The sequence below is a fragment of the Dipodomys spectabilis genome, unplaced genomic scaffold (genome assembly GCF_019054845.1).
Source record: "Dipodomys spectabilis isolate Male_0828 unplaced genomic scaffold, ASM1905484v1 ptg000024l, whole genome shotgun sequence".
Taxonomy (NCBI): domain Eukaryota; kingdom Metazoa; phylum Chordata; class Mammalia; order Rodentia; family Heteromyidae; genus Dipodomys; species Dipodomys spectabilis.
The window spans coordinates 29,026,523-29,041,877 of NW_024870701.1; the positions used below are offsets into that span (position 1 = coordinate 29,026,523).

The 15,355-nt window shown below is 37.8% G+C and overlaps 1 protein-coding gene across 1 annotated transcript in view; it reads left to right on the plus strand.

The window, feature by feature from the left end:
* Dcc (DCC netrin 1 receptor) overlaps positions 1-15,355 on the plus strand; it is a 992,977-nt gene that overhangs the window by 691,700 nt on the left and 285,922 nt on the right. The window contains exon 9 of the mRNA XM_042675181.1: positions 8,228-8,382. Coding sequence (XP_042531115.1) covers positions 8,228-8,382 — 155 coding nt within the window. The remainder of the gene's footprint in view (positions 1-8,227; positions 8,383-15,355) is intronic.

A 15,355-nucleotide genomic window follows, 5' to 3' on the forward strand; every position in this document is an offset into this window, starting at 1 on the left:
TATTTATGTCAGCCTCTCTCACACATATTTGTAATGATATTTTTTTCTTTCTCTCCTCGATTCTTCATCTTCATATTATCTTCACTCTTAATGTTGCTTCTATTCTCCTAGAAAAATCAGAAGGGAAGTTCTATAAGCTCCTGTATCCAACTTATCTGCTTATGTCTTAGCTCAGAATCCTTGTGCACTAAATCTTACTAATTCCACGTTGAAAAAAAACACATCTAAACAATCCTTTTCTCAAACATCATTAGTTTTACTCACTTGCAACAAATTCTACCTTGATCCTTCCCTCTCCTCTACCACTCTATTCTCTTCTTCCTTTTATTTTATTTATTTATTTATTTTCAGTTGGTTGTGGGGCCTGAACTCTGGGCCCTGGGCGCTGTCCCTCAGTTCTTCAGCTCAAGGCTAGCACTCTACCACTTGAGCCACAGCGCCACTTCCGGCTTTTTCTGCTTATGAGGTGCTGAGGAATGCATGGGGGCTTCCTGCATGCACAGCAAGCATTATACCAACTGAGCCACTTTCCCAGCCCCTCTTCTTCCTTTTATAATGATGTTTCTTGAATTGCTAACTTCCCTCCAATATCCCATATTCTGATTATGATTTTGTCTCTAATATTTCATGGAAACTATGCTTTTACCATTGATCTTCATGTTGCTAAATCCACTGGTGATTCCTGGCCCTCACATTACTTGGCTATTAGCAAGTTTTGTCTCACTTGATGGTTTCTACCTTTCTAGACGTTCATCATCTCCTGATGTTAATCCTGGGACTGTCATTTTAGTTCCTATTTCTTTATTACTTCCAGTCTCCCTATCTGTAGATACTGAGTTGCCCCAGGACTCAGGCATTGGGGGGAGGGGAGGAGGAATATCTTTTCATCCACTTCAGAACTTTATGTTCTATCAATACATTGTTTTCTTCTAAATTTGAATCTCTGGTACCAACTTGTAATCTGTTCTTCAGACTCAGAGTAAATTCCTTTCTGGATTTCTCAGAATGCTCTATTGGCATGGGAAATTTGTGAACAAAACCAAATACCTATTTTTCTTAAACTCTAATCTCTCTCTACCAGATACCTCTTATTGCAGATTATCTTTCAGCTTATTAAATCTTCATTTTTCTCACTAATTAAGCCGAAGTCTTTGGACTCATTCCTACATTCTCTCCCTTTGATACCCTATACCAAATCCATTGCCAGGTCTTCACAATACCGTGAGAATAAGTCCTGACTCCATTAAAAAATACATTTCCTGGTATCTGCTATAAAATTATACAGAAATATGAAAATATTTTATATTTTCCCCTGGGTGATAGAATGAAGTATGTTCATCCTATATAATTCTAGTTTCATACTATTTTAATGTTTATGAAAAATTAAACCCTACATACAACTCCAAAAAAAAAAAACAACAAAACTAATAACCCACATCCAGTTCTCTCTCTTCTTCCTCTCTCCCTTAAAGTACATCCCTAGCTTATGATGAAATAAATAACCTGGCCAAAACTGGCTGATTTCACCACAGCAGCTGAGTCAACCTTTTAAAGTGCAAGTGGAGTTTTGTCATTTATCTGCTTTTAAACCTCTGACACCCTGCCTAATTCAGACTTAGCAGAAGCCCGTCCCACCCTGCTGATGTGTTCTCTCTGTATCCTGATGCGTACTACCAATATTATTCTAGTTGCTTGCTCTTTTTTTAATCCCACGGGCTCTTTTTTTTCTTTCCTTTTCTTATATTCTTTTTTTTTTATTGTGAAAATACTGTACAGAGGGGTTACAATTATGTGGGCAAGATAATGAGTACATTTCTTATCAAGCATTGTAGCCTCCTCCTTTTGTTTCCCCTTCCCATCTCTTCCCAGCCTCCCCCCATGCCCCTCACCCAATCCTCCCCGTGTGCCCCCCACCCCCACCCCCGGCACCAAAGTTGCAAAGTTCATTTTCAACATAAGGACTTGTACATCTCATTGTTGCAATGGGTCCACCTGTATCCCTATTTAAACGATTTGCTTTTCCCCTTCCCCTCCACAAATTATACCAACGTGAAATACAGTGAAAGCAGGGGTTATACTGTGGGGGAGGGACATACAAAGCAACAAAGAAATAACCTTATAAATGTGTTAGAAACAATCGCATAAAAGAAAAAAAAAACATTTGAATACATATCTTAGGGCTCATTTCCCTGGCATCACCTTATCTGACCTTTTCTGCTTGAATCAGACGTATACTAGATATTGCAAATAAGGGAAACTGGCTCTTTTATATTTTCTAAACAAACCAGCACTCCTCCCTCAGAACATTTGTAGTTCTTTTCAGTGCTCCTAGAACACCCTGTGTCTGCAGACCCATAGAGATCATTCTCCAAACTCCACTAATTCTTCATGAAGTATCATAGGCTGGATAGCTCCACAATGGCTGTCTGTATGCTGCTAAGCCAAGGAACATAGTAGCTGCTCCATTATGCATGTTCTGAGGCTCAGTTCCCCACAGTGAAGATTACATAACTGGCAGGCCTACTTACTTCTGCTGTCTTTGTTCTATGCAAACACCCATTCTCTTGGATACTGGTACCCACATTGAGGTGGGTCTTTCCCTTAGTTTGTTGCCCCACATGAGCTCCTCACATATACCACCAGAGGATGGCTTTAACTGCTTTTTTGCTATTTTCCCAGGCCTTTCTCAATCCAATCAATGGATTAGCCATCACTGCTGGTGACTTTGGTTCCTAGCATGGGGTAATACTGAAACCCGACGTGGAAGGTCATGATAAATATTAAGTAAATGTTTTAAAGGTGTTGAAACATTTGATCTTTTCCCAGTGCACCAAAAGCACTCAATTCTTTTTAGCTAATGCCATGTGCAAATGATTGTGTGGGTTTCAAATTGAAATGAATGAAATATAGGGTATTTCCTGACTCAGAGAGATATGTATTACCTTCAGAAGCAATAGCCCATTAGATCCTTAGATAATGTAATTATGATCATCTCCCTTTTCCAGGGAAACAGGCTCAGAAATACTTTTAAAAATGCTGCCTAAGAACCTACATGATTGTAAATATTAGACTCAGGATTACAATGTAAGATTCCACCTCCAGTGATCTCTTCACTATATACACAAAGAAAAGATATTCCCTAAAGGACTACATAGAAAATATGCTGGGAGTTTAGTTGAGCGAACTGAAATACGTTTGTGGGCGTCGTTCAATTTAATCCTCACAATGGCGCTGTGAGGTAGGCAGATAAGGGACTGGTATCTTCATTTTGCAAATGAAGCTGGGAAGACTCTCAGATAGCCTCTGATGTGTTCAAGGTCACACTCACTATTTTGCAGCAGAACAAAGGCTGGAGCAGGTCTTCCAACTCACAGCACTAATGCCCTAATGCTCTGTATTTCTTCATGCTGCTACAAAAACCTGTGCGCCACTGCATGAGATTAGAGACTAGCTTTTCAGTGATTGACATGGGAGAGTCATGTTAGAATTTACTGTGCATTACAGTCTCTACATGGAGTTACGTATTCTTTCTCCACTCTTCTGGGTTGAGGATGCAGCAGGTGATGAAGGTTGTTATCCATGAAAGGCATGTATTGTGATGGAAAGAGGATGAGTCACAATCCAAAGCAACCCAGTGGCCCTGGCTAAAAGCTTGGCAAAGCCAGTCCTCCTGCTAAACCCAATGCTGATCTGCAGCTTTTTCTAGACTCAGTTCCTTCTGCCTCAAAATATTCTTAGAGCACTGAATGAGAGAAGAGTTATTTTATTTTTCCACAGGATTCAAGACATTTTGAAATGTAAAACATGCTATCTATAGATGTCATTGATAAGTGAACCAACAATGATTCGCTTAATAAATACTGAATAACCATCAAAAGCATACCCAGTACTATATCGGATATGGTTGAGATGTCAAAACTTTCCTTGGAAACTATTTAGTGAAATTTAAAAGACCATCTTGCTGGTGAATATATCTAAGTATACAGAGTTAAGAGCACTCGTGGAAAGAAACACACTTCTATAATCAATGTAAGGACTGTTCACAGGGTGTCTCTCCCATAGTCAGGATTACATTTTGAAGAGGTAATGAGTAAAGGATCAGACTAGAGGTCATCTGGATGGAGGCCATAAAAGATGGATCAGAGGAGATGGAGCAGTGAGGATAAACTTAAGAGGTATTTAGGGGGAGAAAGTAATTGGAGAGATAGCTACCACCCACAGTCACAAAGTGTCTTCTATATTTCAACAAGGAAAAGCTGTTCAGGGCTCTGGGATAAGGATGCTGGAGATTGTCTATGCTTGGGAATGAAGAGGATAAACTCCAATCTAAAGTGCTATATTTGGATTCCATTACAACATTCCACTAGGGTTATTAAGAAAAGCCTTGAGAGGGCTGGGAAGGTGGCTCAGTGGTAGAGTGCTTGCCTTGCATGCATGAGGCCTTGGGTTCGATTCCTCAGCACCACATAAATAGAAAAATTCAGAGGTGGCGCTGTGGCTCAATGGTAAAGCACTAGCCTTGAGCTGAAGATCTGAGGGACAGCACCTAGGCCCAAAGTTCAGGCCCACAACTGACCAAAAAATGAAAACAAAAACAAAAGCCTTGAAAGTAAGATTTCTTTTATTAACTTTAAGTAGTTGTACAAAGGAGTTGCCATTTAGCAAAGCAAGTTTATAAAATACAGTGCAATTTGATCAATGTCTCCTCTTTCGTCATTTTCACTAATTCCTCCTTTACCCATTCCTTCCTTCACTCTTACTTTTATGGGAGATAGATAGATAGATGATAGATAGATAGATAGATAGATAGATAGATAGATAGATAGATGATAGATAGATAGATAGATAATTCTTAACTGCATTCTCCCCTTCTTCAGAGAAGTTTTTAGCCAAGACATAATAGAAATTCTGTGAATACCTGTAATAAAGAAGAAAGTCTCCACTTCTTATTATGTTTTACCTGCAATACGTTTTAGGGTTCTTCTTTTTGTCTAAATAGCATGGATTCCAAAATCCACAGTTCCAGAATAATAAGAAACTTAGCTTTATAGAGTAGTTGTGTCTCTTGATTTGAGCACTATTTCAGCAAATATCACATTCTACTTTTGATATCTTTTCAGTACTATGCAGATATTTTTGAGACAACATTTCACTCTGTAGTCCAAGCTGGCCTCAAACCCCTGATTCTCCTGTCTTAGCTTTCCCAGTGATTGAATCACATGCTCAGCTTTCTGTGTTCCGTTCTTACACTCTCTAATATATGAGACTAAAAGTTAAATACATGAAAAGGAGATGCTAAAAGTCTTCCTTCCCTACAAAGAAACTGCTGTATGGGAACTCTATCGGTGAGAAATGGAGAAGGCACATTTTGAGAGATTGAATTGGGAGCCTTTATTGGAGAGCTGGCAACTGCAGGGGGACTCCTGTCTCCAAGACCCGCAGCCCAGTACAGAGGTTGAACAAAAATCCACGTTTGGGGTGGAGATCCAAATCCAACAGAAACAGACCATAGAGGGAAATGCTCAGGTACCAACAGAACCTTCCACCTAGGGAAGTTGCTCAGGGGTCAGTTTAAGCCTTCCATATTGGGGACGGGGAGATATGCCTCAGACTTTCCAGCGAATCAGACCATTTAGGGAGATAATCAAGGGCAAGCATTCTTATAGCTTAAGCTCTCCCAAGGCTAAATAGCATGACACCTGCAATTTAATGAATGGCCTCTTGCACCTGGAGGCTTTTCAGAGCTGAGGTGGAAAACCCCCTCCACCCAGGAAGGCACCAGGATGATCATGAGAACAAGGCCATGTTGCTTAGACCCAGTTTCCTTACTTCAAAGCTTTCATGTAATTCCTACAGAAAGCCACTAATTAATCATTTCACAATTCACATCAGCCTTTGTTGCTCATCTCAGAGTTGCAGCTAAATGGTATCACCCTGGTGCACTTAGCAGTATTTATTATATATACGTGAGACTTCTTGTTACAAATAATCACTAGGAAGCAGGATTGTGTTTAATCTGTACATTTAATTTACTTCTGAAATATGAAAAACAAGTTCTGAATTCAGTTAGAGAAAAACAGAAAGCAAACAACAGCAAATAAAACACAAGTGATTTTTCCTTTCCCAGGAAAGAGTATCAGAGGAATAGGCTGCTTTGAGTAGAGGCTACTCTTTTTTTTTTTCAGGTAATGAAATAGGGTTCCAAGAAGTTAAAGTATCATGCTGAAGGTAAATTAATTAAGTTGGGAAGGAGCTTGAGATCTAATGCATGTTTCTAGGCATTTGTAAATCCATTTTATGTACAGACTTAATGAAATGATTCTAAACTTTTCTCATTTATTTATTCTTTATTAAAAAAACAATGAGCATGAGTAATAGAGACCATCTGGTACATATGCTGAGAGTGAATGAAGAATGAATGGAAGATGACTTCTTTACTGAATTAAGAGAAGATGGTGAGAAGCAGCCAAGCTTTCACATCAATTAGATTCAAATTAGATTTTATTTGGAACATGTTTTCTTTCTTTTTTTCTTTTTCAAATGAAGAAGGAAATATTGTCTGCCCACTGGTGGATCATGTCTCTTATCCTGGTTACTTTAGGAGGCTGAGATCTGATGATCCTGCTAAGGTCAACCTGGGCCAAAAAGTCTGTGAGACTCTTATCTCCAAGTATCCATCAAAAAGCTGGAAATGGAGCTAGTCTCAACTGGAAAGAGTTAAAAAGCATAGGGAAAGCACACCCAGGCCCTGAGTTTAAGTCTGGCACAAGAAGAAGAAGGGAGAAGGAGGGATAAAGAAGGGGGAAGAAGAGGTGGAGGAGGGAGAGGAGGAAGAGGAAAACGAGGAGGACGAGGAAGAGAAGGAGCAGGAAGGTGAGGCAGTAGGAGGAAGAAATAGGAGTCCAGAGAAGTGAACTTCTAACCTCAATTGAAATGAGGACAAAGACAGGGAAGAAAGAGAAAAGGCAGAGACAGGCAAATACAAGGGTGTGGGGGCACATGACTTGTAGCAGAGAAGTGTCCCAAAGTTCAGGCCGTAATGGGAATTCTCTTGATTTTCCTGTGGAAAGGAGATTTCACTAATTATAGGATGGCTGACAGCCCAAAGCTGTGGGCAGGAGGTGGACAACTTAGGTATGTTAAAAGTGAATCTGTCAGTACAATGTAGAAAGACCTGGGCTGTTCTAATATTATACATTGTTCACTTCAGACGAGAGCAGAGGCCAGTCTCCAGGACAGGTGTCCGGAACGCATGCAGAGTTAGGATGCAAGGGTGCATCCCACACCACCATGATTGGCTTTATGCCTCAAAATGTGTCAGTGGTAAAGACTTACAGAGATTATGTGCCAGGGAGGCCTGATGCTCTCTGCTTTACCATATTAAAAGTGTATATCATTCAGAAATCCCCACCCTTGCTCTTGAAAGCCTTTGCTTGATTGCAATTTCACTTTGAGTCTCTCCAAAAGCATGACAAAACTCAATGACCAAAGGAAAATGCACTACGTATAATTCCTCTGAGGGATTTGAGATATCATCAAGAAAGAACTCAAGAAACACCTGAATTGATGAGGAGTTCTTTCATCGCTCAGTTCATTCAGACATATTGGAAGAATACCCAGAAGGTCTAGAAAAGAATGCATTTGGAGTTATCTTTTATGTCAAAACCCCTATCCAGGGAGTTTTATCATCTTAATCTGTATTGCATATTCCTCCATGCTTAGCAGAGCAACTTATGTGCACCATGTAGGACATTTGTATAAGTTGGTGGATGTACACGCTTAGATGTGTCTTAATGAACAAGGCAGACAAGTACATGCTACTCTTAAGTTTCATGAACAAAAGAATTTACTTCCTGTCAGTAACTCCACTTAAAGTAACCACAGGAGCCAGAGCTTCATATATGCACAGGAACTCTTAGCATCTGCATTTTCTTTCCTCACAATGAAAGAACACGCATAAATGCATTTGTTGACAATACTGACAAAGACCAATTTGTACAATAATTGAAACCTTGATTTCTGGCATTAGCCGGGTGTTTACATAATGCATCTTCCTTCCTCCATTCCAGATATTGCTGCTTATTTTAACAGCTCTTTGTTTGCCATGAGTTTTGATTTTAAACTATAAAGAATCTAGGGAAAAATAACACTTCTATTTTACAAGTTTCATCCATGTTTATCAAATGACTGGGCTAAATGATTTCATTTTGCAACTTTGATATCCTAGGGAACGAGCCTTGAACACGACCCAGCCCGGGTCCTTGCAGCTTACTGTGGGAAACCTGAAACCAGAAGCCATGTACACCTTCAGAGTTGTTGCCTACAATGAGTGGGGGCCAGGGGAGAGTTCTCAACCCATCAAAGTGGCCACTCAGCCTGAATGTGAGTATGCCAGGGGAAGGGTATATTAAGAAATCCTTGTTTTCGTTCACAGCATCCTGAATCATATCAGAGAACCTTTTGAGGTGACAGAATGGAAGGGAGATTTTTGTTAGTGTGTTCATTTTTGTGGGAGGATTTTTAAAGGTGAGGTAACATTCCTTTGAAGCATGGCCTCTTGACTTAGGTCATTGTTCTTTATTTTTAAATATGGTCTTTATATTAGCTTTAAGTAGTTGCACAAAAGACTTTGAATTCAACATATCAGTTTGTAAGTGCAATATGTCCTGACCAACATCACCCCTTGACTTACTCTCCCCCATCATTCCCAGCGCCACTCATGTTCTCAATTTACCTGATTCTGTGTTCACACATGTACCTTGAAAACTATGACTCCCCTCACCCCACCCATTCCTGTAATGGCAAATTACCAACTAATTTGTTGTTGTTGTTGGGCCTGAGGCCTGAACTCTGGGCCTGGGCACTCAGCTCTTCAGCTCAAAGCTAGCGCTCTACCACTTGAGCCACAGCACCACTTCTGGCTCTTTTTCTGTTGAGGAATCAAACCCAGGGCTTCATGCATGCAAGGCAAGCGCTCTATAACTGAGCCACCTTCCTAGCCTGGAACATTACCAATGATGAAGGCTTAATTCACCCATATATTCACCCTTAATTCAGCCCACATATGAACTTTCTAAGAAAGTGGCTTATCCTGATGAACACAATTTCATCAATATCATTGAGATTTAGCCACCTTCCTGAAAGTTTGCTGTTTTAAGATTTTTCTCTTGGTCTTTGAAGAGTGTAGCATCAAAGTGGGAAGGGACAATGGCAGGCAACTCCTAACCCCAAGGACTTATTAAAGATCATAATTATACTCAAGAGGCACTCAGGAAGCTACTAGAAGGCAAGCAAAAACAAGAAATGTAAAAGAAAACTTCTATTGTACCATATCATTATCCTCTAACATAAGTCACTTTCATTGAACTACTTGATCACAAGGAAAGCAGATGTTCACTCTTGGACCAATTTATAATTCTATAATTTCTACTGTTGGAAAAGAGAAGTCCCCAAATTGTTTATTTGACAACTCTCTCTATACCATATAAGATTTTTGGATTTCTAATCCATTTTAATGTTATTTACAAAGCTGAATTACCAATGAGTCAATCTTTATATTATTAATTAAAAATTTATAATCTAAGAATTAAATCTAAGGAATGACTACTTGTAACCTGCTGCCTTATTTTAGATACATAATCTCATCTACTCATTTCAATTAATAATTAGTACTTATATTTTTGTTTGCTTTATGAAGAAACAGAATGTAGAAAATGATTTGATATACCTTTGGAGGATGAATTATAAAGTAGAAATAATTATTGGTATGGTGAGAAAATGATTTTTGTACTGGGTCAGATCTTGGGTGATTTGTATTAGCTCATCCTTCTTGAGGAAGGAATAGGCATCCAGAATGCATCTGAGTGCTGGAAGATCTACTCTTGGCAAAGTCTTCATTCTTTCTTCCTGTCAGACAAATTTCCAAGACTAAGACTGACATATTGATTCAGTGAAGAGGAAAAGGCTAGGCTTTTCAAGTTGTACAAATATTTGCTTCACAAAAACACAATCTCAAATAGCAACTTCAAGAGGGTAGTGATATATGGGTTGTAAACAATTATAAAGACATGCAGGTGCCCAAGGAGGACCAATTAAATAACGCACAAGACCCAGTACAAAATAGTTTGACTTGAAACTAATTTAAACAATATTTAAGGACAACAGAAAGAAAATAAAAAGGAAATAGAGAGATGGCTTTTGGAAAAATTTTAAATAATTATAAAATATTAATATCAAAACATGAAGTGCCTTACCATGCAAAATCCTTACAACCTGTGAGTTTGCTAACCCATTCCCAAGTTTCTGTTCTTGGCAAAGTTTATTGCTTTGTGTATTTAAATAAATAGATAGTTCCAATTAGGTTAACATAATATTTGAGCCATCAATCATGTTATCAATGTCTCTTTCTTCTCTCTTTCTCTCTATTTCCCCTCTATATATATGTATATGTATATATACAGAATGTTATACTTATAAATATTTGGCATTTTCAACTCTTTTAGTGAAAACAAATATATACTATATGCTATAAAATATACAGACTGATTTTTCTGTCAAACTCCTCAAACTTCTCCAAATTCTATAAAGAAAATTCTCACTCAACTTCGGATACTGAAATATGAATTTTTGAAATTGTGTTTTTTCTCTTGAAAGATGGAATCTCTATGAATTACTTTAATTCTTTTTCTATGCATTTCCCTTTAAAATTTATTAATATAATTTTTTAAATTATGCTTAAGTAGTTGTGCCAAGGAGTCTCAGTTCAACATGGTGGTTGCATTGTATTAGTAGAGCTAGCTCTAGATGTTGCTGAGGAGTAGAGCACAATCTCTGCTAAGGCTTTAGCTTCCATCTTAAGCACTGTACAAATAAAACAGAAAAATCAGAAAACAGCATGAGAAGTGTGTGCAGAGTAACTTACTGGACACTGGCTTTTATAAGAATTTACTTTAACAATTCGCATAAAGTAAGGATAGGGTAACTAAACAATGGCAAGTAAACTCTCCATTGGATAAACTATTGCTGAATGATGCTATAAGACTGAAATGATCTTCTCTCTAAAAAGGAAAATAGGATAACTTTCTGTTTTAGAACTACGATATAACCTTGAATATATTTTCCTTAATGGTAGCACTAATAGCTGTAGTATATTCATCGTACTTTGGTCTTTATTGACACCACTATTTATCCAATTACCTTTACTCTTACCAAAGTATAGAATAAGAATTGTTTTGTTTTGTTTTTGTGGGTCACTTATTTTCACTGTGACTTGATTCTATTTCATGAGCATTGTCAAACTGATCATTCATATCTTACTGAGTACACAGGCAGATGCTACAATGAAGTAGGCAGAATTTCTCCTTCATTTATGAGAGGTATATACTTTTTTTCATGTACAAAAGAGTTAGTTTATTCTTCATTATTCCATAGCTCATTGCTTGCTATCTTGATTATAGAGACTACAGTAGGTAAATTATGTTATATGAATAATAGGTGTTGCATGTATATTTTATGTTCTGTTCCTAGCAACAAATGCTATTCTTGCAATGTAAAAATAGTCTCGGGGGGAAAATGAGCCCTTCATGTCCACCTCTACTCAGCAGCCCATCAAATGATTAGAAGTTGAAATATACCAGAGATTGTCAGCTTTCCTTCCTTTCTCCTTTTGTCTCTCTGTCTCTCTGTCTCTTTGTCCCTTTGTCTCTTTGTCTCTTTTTCTCCCCTTCTTTTAAGCACATCTTTCTTCTTAGAGGAAGAACAAGGGCTGATTTCATTATTTGGCCACACTATCAAGATTTAGAGGCACAAAGGGAAGGAAAAGTTTGTCGGTATTTCCCTTTCAGACATAATGATCTTATCTTTTGAAAATGGGTCTCATCCAGGGATGCATTTGCTTGCTTCTTTTATCACCATTTTTCTAAATGTGATGTAGTAATTGTCCACTAAAATTACATAGCTTTTATACAAATTGAATTTCAAAGTTTTCATATTATTGAAAATATCAACTCTATTATGAGAACCATCTTTTCAAGGAATAAAAACTGATGGAGAATATGTCTGAAATATAAATCAGCCAGCCACTCTCTCTACAAGTGCATACATTTTACAGTAATCATTCAGACAGATCAACAATCCGAGATCCAGTTTATGGAATAATCACCTGCAATAGAAAGGCTTGATTTATATGAAAGCTTGTGTCCTCCGATTGTATCTTCCTTTTGCCAAACCTTTGCCCTATCTCTCCTGCCTTTGTGGTGTATAATTTCTCCCTTGTATTATCAGCTAGGATTTAAGTCCCTGCCTGCTTAAAGACATGTCTAATCTTTTCATACCACATGTGGTGAATTTCTGAATTATGATTTGAGGCCCTATAAGTTCTGTTAAGGCAGTTTAATCATCAGAGATGTTAAAATGGACCACATACTGGCTTTGAGGGCTTCAGTTAGAATAGGAAACCTGTTTACTAGACCACAACCCAATTATGTACAAAACTCTTTTATATTTAATCGTTGTAAGCAATAGTCTTAAGTCTATTATATTCACTAAAGGATAAGTGAAAGCAACCTCCCAAACTGACTTTGCAATACATTATGTGGAGGAATAGTTGTGTTTGCTTTTGTCTTCCATTTCTGGAGTAAGAAAACCCAACAGGTCTCTATTTGCATTATGATTATAAACCCCACAGAGAGGATGAATGACATCATGTACTCAAATTTGCTCTTGTATTCCAGACTTTAGGGTCTTTAATCACTAAGACTTCCCTTTCCTAAAGTCTATAGGGTGGACATAGCATTTTCTCTGCCCCTACCTCTGTTTTGAAGATGACATGTGGGAATAGGAGAAACCCCTGCATCTATCTTCCCATCTGGTAAGCCCAGAGTAGCAGGAAGTCCTGTGACCCCACCAGGATTAAAGGAGAACCCGATTCCAACAGAGCTAACTTAAATGCAAAGTGGGACACACATTAGGATAATCATGCATGTAAATAAGGCTAATATAATAACTCATTTACAGTCTGGAACTGGACTGATTACAACCAGCACTTTTATATACTTCATTACTTCCCTTTAATTAGTCTTTCCTTTGGCAGGATGTTACAACCTGTCTTGTTCTCTAATTCTGCCCGTTATACATCTCCATAGCCATAACTAAAATTTGAATACTTCTGCTCAGAAAACACTACAAATATGCCACAACATTACCATTGTATGGATGGTTGGTTAAAGGATGCCAGTTTGTACTTAATATGTTGCCAAGATGTGAAACGTAAGTTACAGTGATTTCTACATGATTCTATGCACTAAGCATACCATCTTTATTATGGTGGCATACAGCTTATTTCTTTTTATCAGTTGAGCTGGTTTACAAATATTAACTATACTGCAAGGTGAATTAAATGAGTATTTGTGAAAAAAATTGATCACTACCTAATTAATAATGGGCCAGCTATATGGTCATGAATGTGCTAGATGTGAATAGTAGAAAGAAATAAAGGGAATCATCAGTATTCAGTCTATTTTGCATGCATAAAGCCACTGATGACATTTTTGAAAGTCTCTGGTACAAAGTATGTTTTCAAGTATTATAGATATAATATGGAATATGTTAAGTTTTCTGGTTTAGCATCCTCAGTAACAGAAGGCATAAGAAATCCATTTGGATTTAATGGTCAATTAGGCACAGTATCATATTTTTCATAATGATATACATCAATGGAGAAATTAGAAGGTAGGCTTAGAAGAATGGAGTGTTTAATCACCACTAAAATAACTCAAAACAAATATTAGCTACTATGTTTTTCTTTGATTTGCTCAACAAGTTATTTTTCTTTTGCAAAAATCCATATCTACACTATCTGTAGATTCACTGTACCCCATGTGTTTATTTAAACTTAGATATATTGAAATAAAATAAAATTTAAGATTTTTTTTCAGTTTATACTACCTACATTTCACTTGCTTGGTAGTATTTAAAATTTTAATAAAAACATATTTAACAGGATTGTTCCCTCAAATATTAAACCATTAAATATAGCATTAAAGTTAAAAAAAAATGTTTCAAAAGCTCAGAGATTCTAAAATGAACACCTTCTCTGATTAATTACTTAACTGTTTTCTTACTTTAAAAACAAATGAAGGTATCTTTCAAAGCTCCATAGGAAGTGAAGGACAAAGATAACTCATTGTTTGAGCTAAAAAAGGGTGTCACATAGTTTGGTTTTTCCCAACAAACTCTGTCAGTTTTGTCATATTTTGAGGACACAGGATAATTCAAGTTTCTTCAGTTCATATCACAAAACAGCTGGAAAAGTTATCTGCCACATGAAAAGTAATACCGGAGTCTCTTCTATTTTCCTGGCCTTATGGGAATATGAAGAAAGGGAGCAAGCAAATGTCAAGAGGATCCCTAAGTAGTTTTGTTTGGGGTTTAATTGCTTAGTTTGATTATGTAGCCTACTAAAAATAAAAGCAGGTTGTTTGCTAGACTGAATTAGAGCAAAAGCCAGCTTGAACATCTTCAGGGATATTGTCATCCTGCTGGGGCAGCTGAATGAATCTGTACTCCAAAGATAAAAACAGCTGAGCTGAGCTGTTTTAAAGGGACTCCTTCTATAGAGTGCTAATGAACAGGACTGACAGAGAGGAAAGACAGAAAGAGAACATGGCATTTCACTTCATGTGTATTTATATACTCCCTCATCGTGAGATCACTATTGATGCTTCCTCAAAGTTTCCTATAAAAAGTCACTGCAAGGATAGAAAATTGATTGAGAAGGACAGGATAGGTTCTGTATTAGTTTCTTTCTGCTGCTGTAACAAAATACCTGAGACTGAGTGGTTTAAAAAAACAGAATAGGGGCTGGGAAGGTAGCTTAGTGGTAGAGCGCTTGCCTTGCATGCATGAGGCCCTGGGTTCGATTCCTCAGCACCCCATAAGCAAAAAAAAAAAGCCAGGAGTGGCGCTGTGGCTCAAGTGGTAGAGCGCTAGCCTTGAGCTGAAGAGCTGAGGAACAGCGCCCAGACCCAGAGTTCAGGCCCCATGACCGGACCAAAAAAAAAAAAAAAAGAACAGAATATATCTCCCACTGTTCTGGAGAACTGGGAGACATGGGCAGGTTTAGGTTCTAATGAGAACTGTTCTTGCTACTGCATGTTGCAGAGAACTCAAGCACCCAATCTCTGCCCTTGCCATGTAGAAGAGACAAAAAGAATGAGTGGAAAGGGGGCTGTTTACCTGCAGCCTTTTATAAGAAATGAATCCCAAAATGATTGGCTGAGCCCTCATGACTTAAAAGGACTCCCTCAAAGGTTCCACCTCATAATATTGTTACATTCTGGAGTGAACTTTCAACATG